The 22,781-nt window shown below is 38.0% G+C and overlaps 1 protein-coding gene across 1 annotated transcript in view; it reads right to left on the bottom strand.

Moving 5' to 3' along the window:
- Window positions 1-4,525: 4,525 nt before the first annotated feature.
- The window catches only part of TRAPPC11 (trafficking protein particle complex subunit 11), a 38,892-nt gene continuing 20,636 nt past the window's right edge, over window positions 4,526-22,781 (bottom strand). The window contains exons 16-30 of the mRNA XM_045017845.1: window positions 21,562-21,623; window positions 21,334-21,466; window positions 20,482-20,612; window positions 19,727-19,882; window positions 19,072-19,259; window positions 18,107-18,255; window positions 16,576-16,697; window positions 14,761-14,880; window positions 14,423-14,488; window positions 14,159-14,315; window positions 9,657-9,768; window positions 8,947-9,038; window positions 8,264-8,397; window positions 7,125-7,292; window positions 4,526-5,489 (exon numbers count right to left, since the gene is read on the bottom strand). Of these exons, the coding sequence (XP_044873780.1) occupies window positions 5,445-5,489; window positions 7,125-7,292; window positions 8,264-8,397; window positions 8,947-9,038; window positions 9,657-9,768; window positions 14,159-14,315; window positions 14,423-14,488; window positions 14,761-14,880; window positions 16,576-16,697; window positions 18,107-18,255; window positions 19,072-19,259; window positions 19,727-19,882; window positions 20,482-20,612; window positions 21,334-21,466; window positions 21,562-21,623 (1,835 nt within the window). The 3' untranslated portion in view covers window positions 4,526-5,444. The remainder of the gene's footprint in view (window positions 5,490-7,124; window positions 7,293-8,263; window positions 8,398-8,946; window positions 9,039-9,656; window positions 9,769-14,158; window positions 14,316-14,422; window positions 14,489-14,760; window positions 14,881-16,575; window positions 16,698-18,106; window positions 18,256-19,071; window positions 19,260-19,726; window positions 19,883-20,481; window positions 20,613-21,333; window positions 21,467-21,561; window positions 21,624-22,781) is intronic.

The raw sequence follows: 22,781 nt of genomic DNA, 5'->3' as shown, positions 1-22,781 counted from the left end.
GCTATTCTATGATGTTTAACAATATCCAGTACTAATATTCTAAAATTTAATTAGAAATCAGTCCATTCATTATGTAAAATTGGAGGGGAAGAAATAATTTCTTCCCATGTATAGGTAAAGCCACCAAAGCCATTAGCTTTTTTATGATCATCTATAACCCTCCCTGGATTAATCACTTCCTCTACCACCATGTCATTATTTAAATATAATATTGTGCCTTTTACACAGATGTATGTATTACAGTATGATTGATAATGAAGCTATAATTAAAGTTGAGATTCTAAATTTTTTTCCTCCAGCTGCTTCGCAGTGTCCCAAATATTTATTTTGGGCTACATATCTATTTGCAGGTCACTGAAGAGGGCTTATGTTATCTTGCCCAACCTTTCTAGTGAAAGGAAATGGAGTTAATCTGTTTTTATTTTACTGTAGGACACAAAATGATGAAATTTCAAGCTTCCTACTACTCTGCAAATCAGGAAAACTCTGATGACAGAACCATGTGCAGAGGTTATAGGACATACAGAAACATCAGTCTTTTCCCTCTTTTTATGAAGTATTGAAATATCCAATATTTAGCAGCATACAGTATGTAACAGAACATTCACTATAACACTAATGCAGTCTAACTTGACTTTATTAGCATTTAAAAAAAAAAAGATAACAGCTCCAACACTGGCAGGATCTAAACAGAAAGCTAGGGTTTCTATGTAAATCTTGATATGTGGCTGGATTAAAATGCCTACTTAAGAAATGGAAACAAGAGGAAGAAATGGACTTTTTAAAAGTATTGTTTGGGTATTTAAGGTGTTTCATCATTTAGTAAAGTCATTCACTGCTTAAAGGCACCAATTGGAACTCATTCCTTGTTAACTGCCCTGGGTCAAGTGGAGAAGCAGGAAGGAGTCTCTGGAGAGTTTAGGGCACAATGCATAGGATGTCTATTTTAAAAGGCCTTTGGGTAATGATTATCACAGACCTAAACCCAGACTGGTCGAGGTCTGCCACTGAGATTACTTCCACATCGTCTAAGCTACTGTGACAGCAGGCAGATGCCATGGCAATGGGCATTGCATAAAAATACACTTGGAAGCCTGTAATTGAAGTGTTGAGTTACCCAATGTTTTTCTATCCATTATGTACACATCAGGTGCAGTAGGGTTATTGATAAATGCTGTGCTGCAGGCACTCATATCCACCTTGTACCTTTTAGGAAAAATGTACTGCACTGAAGTAGTTGGGTTTCATTGTTTCTGTGGAAGTAGGAAAGTGAACACAATTAATTTTTTCCCTCTTTGGAAAATTTCTATAAAGAAATGGTGTTTTTCTAGCCTCCTGCCTTCCCTTTAATTTGGCCCCACTTGTCTATCTAGGCCACAGCATGAAACTGATGAATTATTGGAACATCACATCTCCCATAACAGGAGGCAACACCTGTAAGCACGGCCTGCTCTCCGATTTTTGAATTCCCCCTTTTCTACTCTTGCAACTAGCTGAATCCACCTCTTTTGGCCAATGCAATCTCATCTTGTGCCAAAGCAAGGAGAGGACAGCTAAGTGACCGGGAAGCAACTCCACTTGAAAGCAGTAACCACCACTAAAACATGCAATTCATCTCCTAAATTGATATCAACTTTGATCTGCATAAAGTGGGAGTTTTAACATGTAGCCAAACTAGACCCTGTATAAACTTACACAATTTTATGCTTATGACTGCATGTGGCAAATTACATTGATAAAAATGCTCTTTAAAAGTAGCTTATTTCCCTTTGATGTTACATGTAACTTATAGCAGGTTCCAATTTAAAAGATATATTCAGTGGATATATATCTTTTTTATATATATTCAGGCTTCATTCCAGAAGAAATCATAAAAGCTGACTTTGGTAAACTGGGCAAACAAACAATATGCGTTTTAATATGGGTAAATGTATATATCTAGGAACAAAAGAATATAGGAAATACTTACAGGTGGAGGACTCTATCCTGGGAAGCAGTGACACTGAAAAAGGATTTCAGGGTCATGGATAGTCATCTGAACATAAGCTCCCAGTGTGATGCTGTGGCCAAAAGAACTAATGTGACCCTGGGATTCATAAATAGGGGAATCTTGAGTAGCAGTAGAGAGGTTATTTTACATCTCTATATATGGCACTGGTGTGACCACTGCTGGAATACTGTGTCCAGTTCTAGTGTACGCAATGCAAGGAGGATGCTGGTACCTTGGAGAGGGTGCAGAGAAGAGCCATGAGAAGGCTTAAAAGATTAGAAAGCCTGCCCTTACAGTGAAAAATCTGAAAGACCTTAATTGATGTAGCATAACAAAGGATAAGGGGTGACTTTATTACAGTCTATAAGTCACTATATACACTATAGGGAACAGATATTTAATAATGGGTTTTTTAATCTTACAGAGAAAGATTAACACAATCCAATAGCTGGAAGCTGAAGCAAGACAAATTCAGACTGGAAATAAGGTAAATTTTTAACAGAGTAATTAACCATTGGAACAATTTACCAAGGGTTGTGGTAGATTCTCCATCACTGACCATTTTTAAATCAAAATTGGATGGTTTTCTACAAGAGCTGCTGTAGGAATTATTTTGGGGAAATGTTAGGGCCTGTGTTATATAGGAGATCAGACGGGATGATGACAATGGTCCCTTCCGGCCTTGGAATCTATGACAATGGCACCTTGTGTATACAATAATTCTCAAAGGCTCCTATGGGGTGTGGGTGTATATAGTCCCCCTACCTCCCACCCCAGCCTTCAGCATTGTAGAGTCCCATGACTCAGTATCTGTCACCTTTAATCATTTAGGTATCCTTACTGTGGCTGTTCTCCCATGCTGAATAATTTTGTTTGCTCTTATTTCTGTAGCAAATAAACAAGAGCCCTGCTCTGTGGTGTTTAGTCTGAACAGAATCAAGCTGAAACCAAAGTGATAACTTTGGGGAGGGGAAGGGAAGAGGAAGATGAGGCAGAGAGAAAAGAGAATAAAAAATATGAATAATGGGTAGGGAAATACAATTCTTGGGTAGTTTTTCCTACACAGTGTATATTACAAGTTCACATTTCTGGTTAGTTTATTACTGTTAACTATAGAATGTTCATTATAAATTGTACTTTTAATCTTCAATACACCCTTCCTTATTTATTTGATTTTATAAGAGATGTTTAGGAACAGTGCAAATTACCATGTTTCAAGTTGTTGGAATTGAGAGGTGTTTAAATACCCTGTATACTTTCAAAAGGATACAAGTCATCATAATTTACTATTACCCATGTTCCCATGTAACATTCTATCTCCGTTCTCTATTTTATAGCTGTATAAACACTTTCAGAAAAAGTCGCATAGCATAGAAACCTCAGCAAAATTTCTTTCAACCTGAACTGCAGTTTGAACAAAAATTTTTGTTGGAAGCCTAGGACAAGCCAAGAGGGGAAAATGTGTTTAACTTCTATTTTAAAAAATGTTGAAAGGTGCACTTCTGGGGGCAAATGCTGGATACCAGCCACCCGAATAGGCGTTTTAACTCTCCCTATTTGACTACAGGATAAAACGCAACTGAAATCATCAGGGAGAGAAGAATGAAAGAGCAATAGGGTTTGCAGCCCTCTTTTCCTTCGTGCCAATAACCAACAACCTCCCTTCAGCTGCATGTGCCACAGAAATGTTATATCAGCTCTGAGAAGTGGGTGGTATACAACTTCCTTCAAGAGCTGACTGCCACTCTAAAATCAGCCATCTAGGGCTAGACCCTGAAGTCCTTACAAGTAAAAACTTTTACTGGCTTCACTAATGCAGGGGTTCCCAAACTGGTACTCGTACCCCTGGGGGTATGCGAGACATCTTGGAGGGAGGGGTGGTATGCGGGAGAAATTGTGTATTGGTGACTTTTATTTATTACTTACTTTCTGTGTTGCATTTTCATAATAGTCTACTCAAATGAGCTTTACAGCTGTGAGGGAACTTGTTCTCTAAAATACGGTAGTTAATTTTACTTCAAGACATAGCAATGAGAACACTGATACACAGAGCATTGACGTACAGAGCCTTCACCTCCAATCATTGTACAGTCCGGGTTCAGTTGCCCAGCAACTGTCAAGCCTAATTGAACTCAGAACTCTGTCAGAGTTCCCCCCAACCCAGTTGTATAGGTCACACTATAACTATATCTGTACATAACAGTGAAATATGGACAGATAGTGTTAAGTAGAACACACGATATCAGTGATGAAAAGGGTAGGGCTATGCGGGCAGCTCATAGATCTGGAGGAGGTATGCAATAGGAAAAGTTTGGGAACCTCTGCCCTAAAGGATGCTGAAGGCAGACATAAAAGAGAATCAAGTCCAGAATCTTATCCACTAAGCCACTGGACCACACTGGACAGTTATCCAGTACATACAAATCAATATAATTGGGAAATGAACACATTCAGCTCAGTTTCACAAATATTCAGTTACAATAAGTCATTTAATATAACTTCACTTGGACAATAAATACCTTAATTTCCAGGAGATCAAAATTCAGTTGTTTAATTTAACTATTTAGAAAGTTAAACAATGGAAGATTTCACAACACAATTTTTATTTACATGATTTACTGTGAATATTTTAAATACCAGCTTGTGAAGCTACACAAGGATGTACCTCTAAACTGACATACCAGAATACTGTCAAAATGTTTTTGCCCTGGAAGTAGTGCATTTTTAACAATTCAAACCATTTCAGGTTAATGTTGGATGGTACAACTGTAATTAATGAAGCTACTCACAAAGACTCCATATTTTACTGACTAGTCACTGCTGAGTGAAACATTTTGAAGTACAGCTCACCTGGTACAAAGAGAGCCTTTTAAATTAATGACTCTGCTTAAAGCATTTGGAAGCCACTCAATGCCAACAGATCCATTTGTAGTAGTAAGTCATTTATAGATCTGAGAGTCCAGGCTGCTGCATACTGTTCTACCCTCTGAATATAAATAGCAAAAAAAATAAGTTTCTACCAGATCCGATCACTTTCAATGCTGTAAATCCTGATGACAAAAAGTACAGACATTGCACCTCAAACCATCATTAATGAAGAAAGTGGCACTTCTCTTTTTTGGGCAAGTGAACCTGGTTTTCTTCATCTTCATTCTCAAGACATTCCACATACTACTACTTCTTAAAAGCATTTAAGATTCATGAAATTAACTTCAAGAGAAAGAATGTTCATGTTAAACAGAGCACCAACTTATTCCATATATTTATTCATTAGTGAAAGTTTATGAAAAACTAAATTTTTAAACATTAGTTCTGCTGATAGCTGTCATAATTGTAATTTAAAAATAAAAGTTTAATTCATAAAGTTTGATCAAAGCTATGGTTCAAAGAGCAAAATTTTATACATTCTGTGCAACATCCCATTTCCTTCTAGTGCATAAGTCCATGTCTGCAGTTACGCAGCTGCGATAGAAGTATCATCAGCTTGTCGACCTTGTGGCTTTAAAGAAAAAGAAGAGAGTCAGTATAAAGATTATATATAGTTATGAAATTCATCTAGCAACATCATAAATGACCAGGATGTTACAATGTCTAATCAGGGCAGTACTTTTCCTAGCTTCAAAGTATTTCTAATGGCAGCACAAAATATTGTGATGTTATCTACATTCAAGTCTTCTAACTCTCCCAACCACCTCCATAAGCTCTTCAGGGCAGGAGCCATCTCTTTATATATGTTTGTATAGCACCTAGCATAGGGCCTGACCCTGATTGGACTCTCTGGGTACTACTGCAATACAAATGTTCTATTGATAATGATGCTGATGATAAATAAATGCATGAAGCAGGAACAGCCCCAGAAGGTTCTAGGATAAGTTTGAAGTGGGGTCCCTTGGGAAAATGAATATTTTAAGAGGAAAAGCATGGATGTGCACAGGAGCATACAAGAAAGAATATTGGGATTCTGATGACCTCAAAGAAGAGAAGAAAGGAATTAAAAACCTAGGGAAGTTCTCTTGTAAATGCTCAGAACTCCTTTCCCTGGGGGGAGCAGACCTTTGTCTTGACCTAACAGCAAGTCTTGATGACTGATCTAGGAGAGACATTGATTGACAGTGTGTAAAAATAATAAATTCCACTCAGCCCTCTTAGCTGCAGTAAAATTGGAGGAATGCAAAGACTGTTTGCAGGAAACAGAGAGAGGATTATAAATGTTCGAACAAGCCTTTCTCAAAGACACAAAGGAACACTTCAGGCCTCTCACTCACTGCTTATGCTCCAATAGGAAAGGTTAACACAAGATTCTGTAAAGGACAGACACAAGGCTAGCTAGCTAGCACTGTTTTGGGTAAAAGGCTTTAAAATAAGTGGGAAAGGGCCAGAAAATTGCATGAAGCCTGTTTGGCATGATGGGATGAAATGCAATTTTCAATCATAAGGTTTTCATAATATCTGAGTAGCTGAGTAGTTGAAAAAGTCTAGTATAATACATTTCATGTGCGCTTAGAACTTCTCTCTCTAATAGTAACAGATTCAGAAATATTCTGGAACCCCACAAAACCCATCTCATGATGAACACCCGCACTTCACTTTCTGCAATCAATTCTCACCTGAGTAATATAAATATAAGATGGGGTGGCAGATAATAAATGAAAACTTGGAAATATTCTAACCAAATGCAGTTCCACCAATACTCAAATGCAGACAGAATTTTAACTGACGCTTTAAATTGAATGACTATTATCCTTCTAGTCACAAGATATTATCCAAATGTTCTGCAAAATGGATAATATCCTGTGACCAGGAGGATAACAGTAATTCAGTAAAGTAATTCTGGATGGTTTTAAGAGCAAAGTGACTGTTGCTCACATAGAGCCCAGTCCAGCATTGTGTAGTGTCTGAGCAGATCACTGGGGCTCTGTGTGGGTGCAGCAAAGTCCACGGTCTCCATGTACACACAGCATTGTGCCTGTGCGTCTTAAAGCAGACAAGCCTGCTCTCTAGTTAACGGTCCATTCAGTTAGTCTGCTAAGAGTAGAGCTGGGGTTGCAGTTCTCAAAAGCAAAATAAATTCCAAGTAAATTCTCAAAGAATTCATTTGTTATAAAGAGGCCAAAAGACTCCATTGGAACCTTACCTTTACAAAAATGTGCGTTGGTATGAATCGTCTGAGCAACTGATTAGTGAAGTTTGGAATTCGCAGCAAGATGATATTAAGAGATGGTAACTGCTGATATCCAGCCATGAGAGGGTAGAAGTTATATAACATGTCCTGCTGTGTGCCAGGAAGGATTCGCAATCGCATCTAAAAATCAAATAATTTCAGGAAAGAAAGCTGTTTACATACATTAAACATTTGCACACTCCAAAGTTAAAAATAATTCTCTTAAATATTCTCTTTAATCAGTTTGACTAAAAAACGTTATTCAAAATATTACAACTCTTTCTTTTCTACCCAACTGCACACACTGCATCATATGATCAACATGAATTTCCTTAGCCTATCCAGAAAGACATAACTAGACACTCCTAGGACTGAAAATAAGTCATTTTAAGATTAAAAAAAAAAAGCAGCTTTGGACGTACATGTTCCTCCAGATATATTGCTCATTCTTCAGTTCACCATGTCTTAAGGACGAGTATTTACTAAATAACTCTAGGGTAATTTGATCGGACTATAGCAGAGTTGATAGTAAGATCATAGGCTATCACAAGGTAACATTTGAGAGTCTACCATTCACTTAAGGTAGCCCATATTTGTTACAGTGTTTCTCTCTACATCACTTGATTCAAAGTGAGAGAAAAAAAGATGTAAATTTCCCAAGCCTTGTTTTGGTAGACAGAAATTTAACTGAGCTGGGAGACAGATTTGTTCTGAATATAGTTACAATTTATTTGTTTTTAATATTTCTTTTCCTGTTTTACATAAAGTTACATTAAAAACATTTAATTTTTAAATACAATTTATATAATCTAAAGCAGTGGTTTTCAACCTGTGGTCCGTGGACTGTGGGGGATCTGCAGACTATATCTAAGGGGTCTGCAAAAGGTTGTTGTTACCATTGAAAAGTGGTTTCCAAAACTTGGGTCCAATGACTATGTCTAAGATTTCCAAAGGGATCCACACCTCCATTAGAAATTTTTTTTTTAGGGGTCCACAAATGAAAAAAGGTTGAAAACCACTGATCTAAAGAGTATGTTGAAGTCTATTAGAATAGTTTAACAGTGGTGTGAAAAGTATCATCATGCAGTAGTGACAAAGAGGACAATCTGTACCTGTTTAAGACCAGAAAACATGAAGGCATCGCTTGGCTCCACAGATATTTCCACATCCTGGACTAAACTGGTCTTGTTTTGCAGGTGATATCTGACAGGTAAGGATTCTCTTACTCGACCAAATGATGGCAGATCTTTGGAGACAAAGGGAATGAATATAAAGGTTACATAACCTGATATGTAAATAAATGTCTTGGTTTCACATACAAAAACCAAGTCTGACTCAATGAAAGTAGAAAGGTTTGCAAAAGCTGGCACAAAACTCAGTATCTATAGTACAGCTGATCAGATGTTTCAGGAACGAATCATGAAAATATGTTATAAGTTTTCAAATATAACAATCAACTCTAATTAGAAAGCATTGAAAGATATCAGAAATTACTGTTACAAGACTAGTTCTATGTATCACAATATCACTAATCTGCACTAACTGAGGGGGCGAAGAAGCAGTACAAGCATGGATTAGAATGACTAGAGAACAGGCAGGTACTGCATGGGCAAGGCTTTTTCCTCCAGCCCTGTTCTTACAGGAGAAATATGGTCATCTCAAGTCTGTGGCAGTAAGGATAAATGTGTGCCTATGGACCAAATTCTGCGAGACGTAATTATGGGGTTTCACAGCCTTGAGTGAACACTCCATGCATGCAGCCCAGGGCTAAATATTCCATGCATGTTAATATTACCTGCATTAACATGGAGTGGGATGCTTTCTACAATCACATGTGGTAGAGTGATCACAGTACAAACAACGGGTACACTTTCCACAGCTGAACTCCTATCAAAGAAAACAACACATGTAGACTGCATTTATATTCCTGACTAAGCCAAAAAAATATTGGGATCAAGCAGCAAACTAACAAGCAATATTTACAGCAATCCCAACAGTTCAAAAAGGAGAAAAGTCTTACCTGAATGTTTTTATTATAATAATCTTGTAAAAACATCTAAAATCTTAAAATCTAGAGAAGACAGATATATCTTATAATGACAGCTCTAAAAACAAACCCACATACAGAAACCTGTGATTGAGGTGGAAAAAATATTAGGTTCATTAATTTTTTTAAAACAGTACTTTTTATACAGCTGAAGTGTTCTTTAACTTGTCTTTCTTCCTCCCTTCCCCACATGTGAAGTGCTCCTTGGCTTTAGAAAACTTAAGAATTAGTGTAGGAGATCACACAGTTGAAAACTTAATAATAAATATCACCATTTAGATGCAATTTCAGCAGCATGCACATTTTAAAAAAATGGTTCCTACTGCTTTCACCCAAGACGATTTCACTGTGAGGATTAGTAAGGGAAGAAGAAAAAGCAAAAATATATCCTCCCGACCACCCGCACCCTAAAAAAAAGTCATGAACTGCTTTAGAAAAACCAGACAAGGAATTCCTACCTCTTCCAGGAGATTATATAACGTCCGGTAGCCACTCCACCTTGAACATTCGTAACTGATGGACACCGTAGGGAAAAGCATTCACTAGCACTCTCGCCTGTCTGCAAAACAACTATCAGCAATATTCTGCTTAATTTTAAAGTAAAAGACACACTGAATATTAGCACAGAAATGATCCAGAGCTGAAAAACTAAAGTTAGTAATACATACAGATTATATATACATTTTAAGAATAAAGGTGTTGTATATATACAGTTTGAGGGATCCCCAATTAATTCACAAACTGTACACGAAAACATTAGAGATAATGAGGTGCTCAGTCAGCACAGTGATGGGGCCTGTCATGTGGTCCCTGGTCCCTGTGAGTAGAGCTGGGCCCAGTTCCCCTGCACAGAGCAAGTAAGTCCAATCCAGCCAATTAAAAGGGGCTGGGCTACACCTGGACCTATAAAGGGCAGGAAATGAGAGAGGTAGGAAAGAATGACAGAAACAGGCTGTGCCTGGAGAAGGGAAGCCACAGTGGAGTGGAGGTAACTCTGGTGGTGGGTCCCTGGTACAAAAGGCCAGGTGCTCTGGGAAGCTCCAGGAAGGGAGCAGAAATAACTAAAGCCTGGTCTATTCTACAAAGTTAGGGTGAGGTAAGCTGCCTTGCATCAACCTAGTTGTGAATGTGTCTACACTTAAATTTGTCTCCCACTGAGGTAAGTGGCCTCTTATGCCGACATAGTAACACAACCTCCCAGAGCAGCACTGCACTAAGGTTAATGTACGGAGGTCAACACAGCACACAGACACTGCATTACCTATGTCAACCCTAACAGTCCTCCAGCAGCTTTCCCACCATGCCCCACGCTGACTGCTTTGTCACCATTGTGAACTCTACTGCCCAAGAATCACATAGACCTCCAACCCGTCGAAAGGTTTCCCCCTTGGCTTCACAAATATTATGCAGGACACAGCAGGCGGCTATTCCCATTGGGATATTTTTCTCACTGAGGTCCAATCTTGTGCATAAACAATGCCAGCGTCCCATCAGTCGTCCAAAAGAACATTCAACTGTCATTCTGCACCTGCTGAGCTGGTAGTTGAATTGTTCCTTTGTGCTGTCAAGGTGGCTGGTGGTGAGCAACAGGTAGGGTGCAGATTACTGCTGGGAATGTTGAAATGCCAATAGTGATCCTGGCATTTCAACATTCCCAACAGTAATCTGTCAGTTGAGAAAATGTTCCTCCTTGCAGCTTTCTGAACAGTCCTGTGTTTTTAAAGATGTGAGCCTCATGTACCTTCCCAGCCCAGCCCACACAGACGTTGGTGAAGTATCTCTGGAGAGCCACCAATGCTTGCATAACCATAGAAAAGTAGCCCTTTATATCGATATATTCTGTGGCAAGCTAATTTTGTGCCAAAATAGGGATATGCATGCCATCTATTGCTCCACCGCAGCTCGTGAACCCAACTGCTGCCAATCTATCCACTATGTCCTTTACATTGCTGAGGATCACAGTCCCATGTAGGAGGCGATTACTGGCCCTGCACACTTGCATGACAGTGGCACCCAGGGTGGATTTCCTGACTCCAAATTGCTACTGGTCAGTCTAGAATCAGTCTGGTGTTTCAAGTTTCAACAGTGCAAAATCACCACTTGCTTCTCCACTGTCAGCACAGTTCATGTTTTCAGTCCCTGCACTGGAGGGCTAGGGCAAGCTCAGCCCATAGATCCAGGAATGTTGCCATAAGCATCCGAAAGTTCTGCAGCCATTGCTTGTCATCCCAAACCTGCATAACGATGCAATCTCACTACTCAGTGCTTGTTTCTGAGGCTCAGAAGTGGTGTTTCATCATCTGCAGCTTCTCTGTGAATGCCACCAACAATCTTGAGTTGGTTCTTGCTAAATTCTACAGCAATCTGTTCTACAAGAAATCATTATGTTCCCCACTGATTTGGTTCTTCTTGCAGCTCTGCAAATACTGCAGGATCATGTGCCCTGTGTTTCAATGCTCATGACAACAGTGCAGAGCTGTGCAAGCTCCATGCTTCTGTTGGCGATAGCAGAGAGCGAGGAGGGCCCCACGGGTTAGTCAGATTTTGGAAAAAAAAAACCATGAAAATTATGGGATACAGATGACAATAGGGATATGGAGACAGTTGAAAACTGGGAATTTGACCCCATGCTCCCAGTCACCCCAGCGCAACTCCTTTCAGCCCCACCATGCATTGAGAAGACTTCCCAAAAGACTGCGTGCTAGACAGTTGCAGGTTGCATACTGGGATACTTATCCATGATGCACCACACTGTGCATTGATACAAGAACACCTGGTGAGTACGCGCACCACTGACACAACAAGCCAAGCAAACATACACACAAGCAACACACTAACTGCAGCAGCTTTATACCAACGTAACTTGTGTCAACATAAGTTTGTAGAACAGACATGGCCTAAGACTGGGAAGCTGCCAGGAGTACCAGAAGTCCCTGGGACGAGTGACCCTGAAGTTTGAAGCAAAGGAGTGAGTAAAAAGACTGTTTTGTTTGTTTTAAGAAAATAAACTATCTTAAAGGAGACCGGGCATGGCAGTATGTGCTTGTAAGCTGGGGAGAAGCCCTGCCCTATGACAGGACCATAGGAATATGATGATTTGACAGATGATAGAGAACCTTCTGAACAGAACCATGGAATATCTAATATCCACACAGAGCAGACAGAATCTCCAAGTCACACTCAAAAGAGTAAACTGCACAGTACAGCTGATTCAGACTCAGGAGTTCCTTTCTGTTGTAAATTCCCAAAATTTGAACTGTTTTTGTTCGGTTTCAGAACCTAAAGTAGAAATTTTGACATTTGCTGCAGAAAGTAAATTGTTTTGAAAAAAAAAAATAAAAATAATCAAATCAGTTTGTTTTGGAAGTTTCTAACCAAAATTAAAAAAAAAAAGGGCTACTTTATTTTTAAACTGTTTTTAAAAATTTAGTTCAGTTTTATTTTTTAAATTATTAACAGCTGCTGTTATTTAGAGCGCTTATTGTATCTTCTTGTTCAAAGACCGACATCATTCAGGGTACTAAAAACCGCAGCTACTTAGAGTATATAATTTTAAAATAAAATAAAAAGCCACAGGAGCCAGGGCTGCCAAGCTTCCAGGGAAGCTGGCTCCCTGAACTACTTTGGGAGCCAGAGAGCCCAGGAAAGGGAGCCAGACAGGGAGTCCTGGCTGAGCTGTGAACCATGGAAGCCACTGCTCTCCAGCAGCCAGCCAAGTGGGCTGCGCAGGGAGCCTGGGAAACTAGTTGGCAGGTGGGCTGGCATGCCAGCCTGGTTTCTGGTGAAAGTTTCAACAGAACTGGCACGTTCTTGTGGAACACATCGATTCCATAAAATCAACGATTTCCAACAAAAACTGCAGTCAAAGTTTTTGACTACTGTACAGTCCTCAATTTATCTATCTGTCTCAGAAGGATGGAGAACATTATTGTTTAACTACAAGATATTCTAACTAATAAGGCAGTATTCAATACAGGATGGAGAAACTTCTTGCATGTTCTTCCTAGGCTAGTCAGAATAGATTCACACACTATTTCATGCCTGTGTGTGTAATCCTATGTATGGACTTGTTTAAATTTCATTCTATAGAGGCACAGTATGCACATTTCAAAAAAGCCGTATGTAGTACATGAAAGCCAAAAATTGTCAAATGCTTTTTCTCATGAATGGCTGATTAAGAGGCTGTGCTCTCTGGTGCTTCACTTGAGATCTGATTTTTAAGATTTTGGCTACTGACCTTTTATTTCCATTTTACTAAAATTTAGAGAGGGGAAAGAAGTTTATTTGGATTTTTTTGGTAGATATTTTTAGCTCATTTTAAAACAAGCCTATTTAGTTCATGCCCTATTTGGTGCCTGAGATATTCAACAGAACCAGAGACAGTTCTTTCTTTCTCTTTGTAAATAGCTCCTGAACACAAAAAGAGCGTTGGTCACAGTCAATTCTTTTGGCTCATGTAACGAGAATGACAGCTGTACAAAACTTGAGGGTGGTTCCATATAGCAATACTCATCTTTACCTTTCAACAAATAAGGTTTTTAGAAGATTAAGAAATTGCCAGCAATTTTAGAAACTTTCATATAAAATTTTAGAATTTATATAGTAGTGAGAATTCAGTCACCACAACCACTTTCAGAAAGCTGTGCTAAGCAAAATTCTACCTAACTCACACTCTGTATTGGTCTCTATTCCAATTCAGATCTGCAATTGTCTAAATTAGATTTTTCCATGCTTCTCCATGTCAAATAACTAGGAACAGCTGAACAGGGTACAAACTAAGTTTCACCTTTAATTTTTTCCCCTTGTGAGTTCAGCTCAAAGTGCTAACATTACTTCAAATAATTTAGAGAAACTCCAAATGAATTTGTCAATAAGGTATTAAAATGTATTTCTTCCCAATTCCCACTCCATTGTCCTCAAAATATCTTATTTAAGAAGCAATCATCATCTAAATTCTCACCATTCTCCACATAAGATTCCAGTTGGTCTACTGGTACCATGGAAGCTGAAAGTTGTAGCTGGCTATTTATAATAGTGAGAGCCCAAGGTGAAGCACTCAGAATGTCTGTCATCAGTAAAAAGGGTATGTCTGCAAAGACTCTGTCTAAATGTTCAAACTACCAAGAGAAGAGACAAAGAATGCATCAATATTTTACTGGTCACATTTGGTTTACTCAGATTTTTATGATTCTAAGATATGTCAATCAACTTTCAAAACACATACCTTTGAAGAAACAAATTTAACAGCAACATCAAAGGGAAATACAGTTTCTATAGTTACAGTTTCATCCTGCATGGAGGGGGGAAAGATTGTATTAAATTTCAAATCTAGATATTGACATCAGATTACAGGCGACTAAATTCATCACCACCTGCCCCAGCCCTCTCCAGGGCATCATCTGCTTTGGCCCTCCCCTGCAGGATGGGAAGACTGTGGGCACCACTGAAATTAGGCTCGTTCTTAAAATCACACACAAGTAATCCAAATCCCTTAATCATTTCATATACGAACTAACATGAAATGAAGAGTCATTCCAAACTGCTGAACTCAACAGATCATACCCTGTGACACTTGCAGTTTATCTCTTTGTCCTCAACAGTAGCACTGATTAAATAGGAAACATAGACCAGAAACATCCTGGTACCAACTGTTCCACAACGAATGTATACTGCTTTTTCCAGCTGTAAAATATAAAGATAAAATTAGTTAAATAGTACTCAAAATGCAACCAGCAAGTCCAGAGCTGCCCTTTCAATCATTTAGTGTATCTCAGTTAACACAGACTAGGGGAACCATAATGGACAACAATTGCTTGTCTTCAGCACTGGCTACTGGCAGCATAAAGTGTGACACCAATACAAGAATAGCACAGCTCCGGCCATTCCACTAGATGTTCTCCTGCTATTTACACTAGTAGGCTGGAGCCATTACTAGGTGTCATTTGCCGTAACAATGTTTAGCACATCTGGCATATAAATATCTTGCAGTGCTGGCTACAAAAGTGCCATGCAAATGCCTGTTCTCACGTTCTAGAGACATTGTAAATAATAAGCAGGCAGCATTATCTCCTGCAAATGTAAACAAACTTGTTTGTCTGAGCGATTGGACAAGAAGGAGGACTGAGTGAACTTGTAGGCTCTGAAGTTTTACACTGTTTTGTTTTTGAGTGCAGTTACGTAACAAAAAAAATTCTACATTTGTAAGTTGCACTTTCATGATAAAGAGATTGCACTACAGTACTTGTATTAGGTGAATTGAAAAATACTATTTCTTTTTTTTTTTAATAGTGCAAATACTTGTAATAAAAAATAAATAAAAAGTGAGCACTGTACACTTTGTATTCTGTGTTGTAATTGAAATCAATATATTTGAAAATGTCAAAAACATCCAAAAATATTTAAATAAATGATATGCTATTATTTGTTTAATCACTCAATTAAATGCAATTAATTTTTTTTTAAACCACTTGACAGTCCTAGTTCAAACCACATGAGTTTTACAGTATTGCTCTGTGGAGAAGATGTAGGAAGACAATTACTGTTTGTAGCAGACATTAACTGCTGTCCATTTCATGAACCCAATCCTTCTCCCTTCCTACAATCACCACCATAAAAAAAAATTGAAAAATAAAAAGTCAGTATGTGTCACTCAACTCTGCATCCTTATAAGATTTAGCACTCAGGCTGTTAAATTATTAGTACAGCCTACAAAGCTTCCAGTGTGCACTTACAGAAGATAGTGTGATTCTTTAATATTTGCCATCTCCTAAATGATATGTAGCACATCAAAGTCAACCCACAACCAGAAGAACTAGTGCATCCTGAATTCATTCTCCTCTTTCAAAGTGGTGAATGAAAACTGAGCATTTCCTTTATCCCCTTCCTTCTCTTTAGCTTTATATCACAATATGAAATCCCTCTAATGTCCACTCTGTGCCAACCACCTTGACAATTCTGAGAGACTCTTCAGCATGCTCAGGTACTTAAACTTAACACTAAGGCAGTAATAAAAACAAAATCTTCTTTCTGTCAAATACACAGTTGAGATAACTTTGTGTTAAAGGATTCACAGTTCAGATCAGCCTCCTTGGATTATATTAATTAGATCTCTTCACTCTTAGTATCACACACAGCCCTCAACCCCATTCCATCAAACTAGCCCATAGAACTAAAATGTAAGGAAGTCAAAGGCTCATCCCTTGAATAAAACAACTGCTGCATTAAGATAGAAGCCCAGATACTAGGCATCATCACATCTGAAACTAAATTCTGGTCCTTCTGATATCTGTATGAAAGTATTTTTACTAGGCAATGTTCATTTTCAGTTTAGCTATTAAACATTTTCCTAATTGGAGTGGGGGCAGTAATTAAGTTCACCTTTTCTCCTGGCTGTAAATCTCCTACAGGGATATCAGGAAGTAATGCAGGATAAGAATCATCACAGATTTCTGTTCCATTAAGGGTCACATGAGTTTTCTGAGTCAGATTGGCATCTTGCCCTAGAATACAAATATACTGTTTTTTATACCCACATAATTATCCTGTTAATTTATCACCGTGGCAAGTGGGCACTATTTATGCATATTAAAGTATGCATCACAAAAAACAATCACCACTGCTACCAGACATATGCCTCAACCAAATGAGCAACAGCAGCAAGACACAAAACTACAACATGAATGCATCACAGAAGAATTTTATTTTTTTTTGTGTACACAGATTGATGGCCTTTCAGCAACCTATGCCAATTGGTGAAGGGGGTTGGTGGGAAATGTACAATTCATAGTCATAGGGGTCAAATAGTGAACAAGATATCCTTTATTTTGCAATGCAATATTTTAAATGAACAAGGTCTTCCATACTTTAAAACACTGAACATATATAAGACCCAATTTGTAAAAATTCATAGGAATCTTGCTCAGTTATGGGTTGACTGGGTTTACAAAGACCATGACTTGTTATGAAAAAATCTCAGAAGTCACATCCTGTCACACGTCTTGGATGCCTTGTCACATGGAAAACAATCTTTCCTATAACAGAAGTGTTAAATGTTGATAGTTCTTTTTAAGTAGTCAGCAAGCCCATAATGACCTTGTGTATAAAATTTTCAGACGCTGAGTAAGGGGGAACACAGATATGGTGTCAGATACTCCATTATGAATCTGATCGAAAAACTTCAATGAAGTTGATCAGTGGGAAGGCTCCCATTTCTATGGCCTTTGGATTAGACTCTGCATGATCTTGTATTATAATATACAGACAAATGCATTTTAGCAGTTATCCATACAAAGCAAAGTGTATTTCTCAACCACTACTGTCATCAATAGGTATAACATCAAGAATTCAAAAGCCAAACTAACAGCATGCAACTATGTGAAGCTACCTGGAATGTAACTTTTACCCTGTCCCATAATTTCAAATGGGACAAGATTGGTCCCATGTTGTCCACCAGAAAAATACAAGTGTATTTGAAACATTACTTTTAATCTAATTCTGTAACAAACTTGCTAGCAGCTCAGCTAAATAAAAAAAAAAACTACCATCTGTGTGTTGTCAAAAGTAACTTTACAGTATTGTTAGATCATGAGAAAATTCTCTTTTAAATCCCTCCTTAAAACCTGACTTTTTTGTTGATGCCCACAAAACACTACTGTTTAGTATTGGTTAAGCTGGCAATACCTGCGAATGAGACCTTTGTTACCACTCATTTGTTCATACACCTCTGTCTCCACTATTGTGCTGTCCACCTCTTAAACCCCATCCTGTGTAACTGTTAGTTAATTGACCTATTATGATTTGTGTAAATCCTAGATTTAGACTGTGTGCTCTCTGTGGCTCTGTGTTAACTCTTTGTACAATAACTAGGACAACAGGACCCTTAAGATGCTACCATGACAGAAATAAATACCTGGTTTTAAACCTGCCGTGAGCTTTACATCTTTGGCAACTGTCTTCTCATGTGACTGGACTGTCACAATCAAACAATACATTTCATTAGTCAGGGCAGGAGGTTCATGTTGGAGTTGGACAGAAATATTTGGCACTCTAGAAATGATCCTTTAATCAAAAAAGAAAAAACTGGTTAGTTACTCCACATTTCTTGGATGGCTCAATATTTAGTCCATTTTAGTTAGGATTAAAGTTGCCTATTGCTCAAATGAGAACTCCAGGGGAGATATATCCTGTTTCACTAGTCTCTGAAATGCCTGAAAATCAGTGGCATGGAACACTGGCACAGATCCTATTAAAGAGTTGGGAGCTCACATTTCTGTAACCAGAGATACAGAATCCCACATTAAACAGCAAATGTTGTGAAAGTGAGGATTTAATTCTTCTGAAAATGTCCAGTTAGTATTAAAGTTAGTAAATAGATTAAAAATTATTTCCTTGTATAGCATTTTCAGGCCTCTTTGTGTATTTATATACTGCTGTAAATAACTCTTCCTTGTTTGTTTTACCTGGAAAAACAATTGGACAGGATGAATAAAAGGGGGCTAAAGCCTGTTTTGTCATGGCCCAAAGATAGACCAATGAGATACTGAGATCAACCTCTTCCGTAAGCTCTAGCTTTTTTTTTTTTTTCTCTTTTTTTTTTTTTTTTTAAAGAACAAAGAGGATTACTGACTAGGGGGTGGACAGTAGGTAAGTCAGAAAATAAATCCTTTTTTTTCTTTCTTTTTTTTTTTTTTTTAAAGAACAAAGAGGATTACTGACTAGGGGGTGGACAGTAGGTAAGTCAGAAAATAAATCCTTAAGAGCTACTTATTTTTGTTCAAAAATGTACCTTTTAGTTTTTATTTATTTTACAAAGATCCAATACACATGGGGGATATTTTTGATATTCACCATTATGCATTTTAAACTTTTACCTACATAGTGTTTGCCTGAATAGTCAGGCTGTCCCAATGAACCTCATTATCTGGAAGTTTAGGTTGCCGTTTGAAGGAGCGAGCTGCCTGCAACGCTTCTTGAGATGAAGCAGCATCTCCTCCTCCTCCACGCCAATTCAGAATCACGCATCTGCCAGTTTCGGTGCCCAGGATTAAATCCACAGAGGTGATCTGAAACATGTTTATTCAAATACAACTTTTTTTCCCCCCTCCTCCAGTCATTTTGCAGTACACACACACACACACACTTTAGATACAACATACATACATACCCCTAAAACTGCTTGCAGCACAGATTAAAATCTCAACACACTGGCTCTATGGTCCAGGCAGTTTCACTTAAGCAACTGTGGCACTATGGGGATGCATGTGTGCAGACATATATTTCTGTGTGTACACACACACACACACACACACACACACACTCCTTTAATATGAAGCTCTTGGTATTTTTCACTCCCTCCTGTCCCTTTTTCTACTCAGTTTTTTGAAGTGGGTGCCAATCTTGTAATGCTATTTACAAAACAAATTATATTTAAATATACACAATATGGTGACATTACTAACTAGTAAAGAACTGCAGTCAACCTTGCAATTTTGAGCTTGACGAGCCAAACCTGTGAATCTAGATAACTAACCTCAATCTTCTTTCCCACATCTTCACTTTTTGCAACAAATTTGAAAGTGAACTTCCTTGTTTTACCCGGGACTAGGCACACTGGTCCCTGGGATGAATATTCCAGAATGTCACTTTTCTGATATGCTTCTTCTACCACACAGTATTGATTGTATTCCTATAGCAAGTGAGAAAAACTAAGTTAGCCTATTGCTGAGAATATATTATCTATATAATGAATGTTGACAATCTGTGTTACTAGACTAAAGTTGAAATCCTGTTAGAGCTCTCTGCTTGTCATACCAGTGAACAATTAGTGTTATGGATCATAAACCTAATGTATTTAGGCAACTGATACAAGTTTATTTAGGATAAAAAGTTTCCTCTAACAAGTAGTCTCAATAGTACTGCATAATTGCACTTTGCAGTAATTAAAGTGCAATTATCCTAGTTAATGTAACATATAGAAAGTCATATTTGTAATTCTAGATTATTTTAAATATGTTTAATTTCAGAAGTGTTGTTTTAGGAGTACCACAAGGAGACAAAAAGCTGTATTGTTGTCTCTACTAAATCAGTAATGTTTTTATTAGATCAGTATAGTCCTCAGTAGAAGAGTGACAGAGAAGAAAACACTTTAACAGAAAAATAAAAGGTAAAAGTGTCCCTTTTTCAATAAACTGGAAAAGTATAATGAAGCTGCAAGGTTATCGTAAGACCCATTATGAGAAATTAACCTTCCCCTAACAGATGATCACACATATAAAACATAGTTACCTGGTTATTGAAGCCGACACATAGTTTAGAAAACCTGATTGGATGAGGACAATCAGCTTTCAAGTAAATATCGAACTCAACAGGAATATCAACATGAAAACTTGGAGCAAGAAACTTTGCTTTGCATTGCACTAGAATTTAAAACAAAAAGGTCTTTGTTAAGTTGATAAGACTGTGAAGCTGGAAAACTGAACTCCACCATAAACTCCCACTTCCTGGATATACCTTGTACATGACATCCACACAGAACAATCTTTTAGTTCCACCTATTCATAAATATACCAAGGTTAAAATGCTGCCTTCCTACATGAAGCTAGGTAATACTGGGGACCTACACAGGGCTTTGGGAGACACAAGGGGACAGAAGTTCAGCAGAACACTTTCACTGCAATTATGCAGCTGCTAATGCCCCCCCCCCTTGTATTTGTGGGGTTTAAGCTAGTACATATCCTTGTTTCCATCCCTGGGGAGTTCTGTTTCAGAGGTACAGCATCCTCTCTCAGCAGAACTTTCTCTTTCTTCCACTGTATGTTAGGCCTTCAGTGGGCCAGTTGCAGCTCAGAGGATTTTTCCTGAGACAGGGCTCTCAAACTGTTTTTGTACCAACTATATTTATCCACATCACATCTGGGAGAAGGAGAAAGGGAAAAAATGTAATTTGGATTTTCTCACCATCCTCCCACCCCAGTGATGTAGATAAAGAAGAAATGGATTTGTTGCCATAAGCTCTAAACGCTGGTAGTTAGAACATGTTTTGCATATTTATTCCTCCTCAGTGGCATTTACAGCAAATGAGTGCAATTTACAACACCAAAGTATAATTTAAAATAATTTAAAAGCTTTGTGACTTACCAAATGGTACAAAATCTTGAACTTCTATTGTAAAAATATTGCTGCCTGCTAGGGAAACGCGGTCAGTCCACAGCTTCTGTGAAGCTTTCACAGCAGAAGCATCACAATCAGGTTCTGGATCTGGGCTCTCATTCTATACCCAGATAGAAGGTTATAAAATAAAGATTTAATCCGATATTGACAAATCTTTTGAACACATTTCAAGCAAGCTAAATTCTACTTGCTTACCATGAGAACTTTAATCAGGTTCTTTTCTATCCGAGACTTCTGTTCTTCTTTTAAAGTCGATGCTAATGAACAGAATTAAGGAAAGCAAACTACAAAACCAGGAGAATCACAATCTTTCATCAGTATTAACAGAAAGTTAGTCCCTGAACTAAGACACCTAAAGCATTCATCTTCAGAAATCTACCACTTTCATGCAACACTTTCCATGAGAATTTAATATTTTCTATCCATTTTAAGTCTTTCCTCTTATTCTCACCTCAGCCAATAGAAAGACACTCAATTGTGGCAAAATAAACTTCTGTTTCCAAACTCTGGCTACGTGAAGTACTTTATAGCTTACAAGATGGAAAAATTCCAAAGAGAATAACGTAATAGTCTATGAAGGGAGCAATTTCCTCTCCAAGCATTGCCAATGGTCTCATGTAGTTTCTGCTTATAAGTACAAGCAGAATGCTTTGGAGTAGTGGACACAACAGGCTCTGATAAGACTGCAAATGGCAGCTGAGAAGAGATATAAAACAAGTGTATTGACAGCAGAAGGACATTGTCCCTTGAAGTAGAGGAAAAGACAGTTAATGAGATCAAGTTAATGTGAATTCAAGAGACTAAAACTACACAACAGAGTTTGGATTATTCCAGTGTAGCCACTATGCAGTAGTTGGCTAGGAGTTAAAAAGTGACATTTATATATTTTGTCATCGATACTCTTTATTTAAAATATTAAAGCCCTCACTTACGCCTCCTGGAGGAGGTTGTGCTGTCTTGTTTTTGTGCGGTCAGAGTGAGCCAGGTAAATAGTCTTAGGTAGGCTATCACAAAGGGAATAAGCCTCTCTCTATGGTTATGTTTTACTAAGTTTATTTTCAACTGGTTAACATCTTTGTGATATTGTATTCTATACACTATTCTAGTTATGCAGTTTTTGGACTCATTTTAAAAATGTTATATGCATTACTTCTTCTCTAACCCCAATTCACTCTTAAACTTTACAGTGTGCTCCAGTTCACTCCTAAGCTTTACACTGCATTAAACTGAAGAGCAAGATGAGCAAGTTCTATGTTAGAAATAAGGGACCAAATTCAGCTCTGGCATAAGATGGTTCAACTCCAAAGTCGATGGAATTGCACCCCTTACACTGGCATGCATTTGATCTAATGTAAGGTATATGATTGGCACAATGATTTGTGCCAAGGTTGAAGACTCAAATACTATAATAACTA

Source organism: Mauremys mutica, chromosome 5 (genome assembly GCF_020497125.1).
Source record: "Mauremys mutica isolate MM-2020 ecotype Southern chromosome 5, ASM2049712v1, whole genome shotgun sequence".
NCBI classification, from domain to species: Eukaryota; Metazoa; Chordata; order Testudines; family Geoemydidae; genus Mauremys; species Mauremys mutica.
Note: the sequence above shows the minus strand (reverse complement) of the source record. Positions and strands in the feature narration are given on the sequence as shown.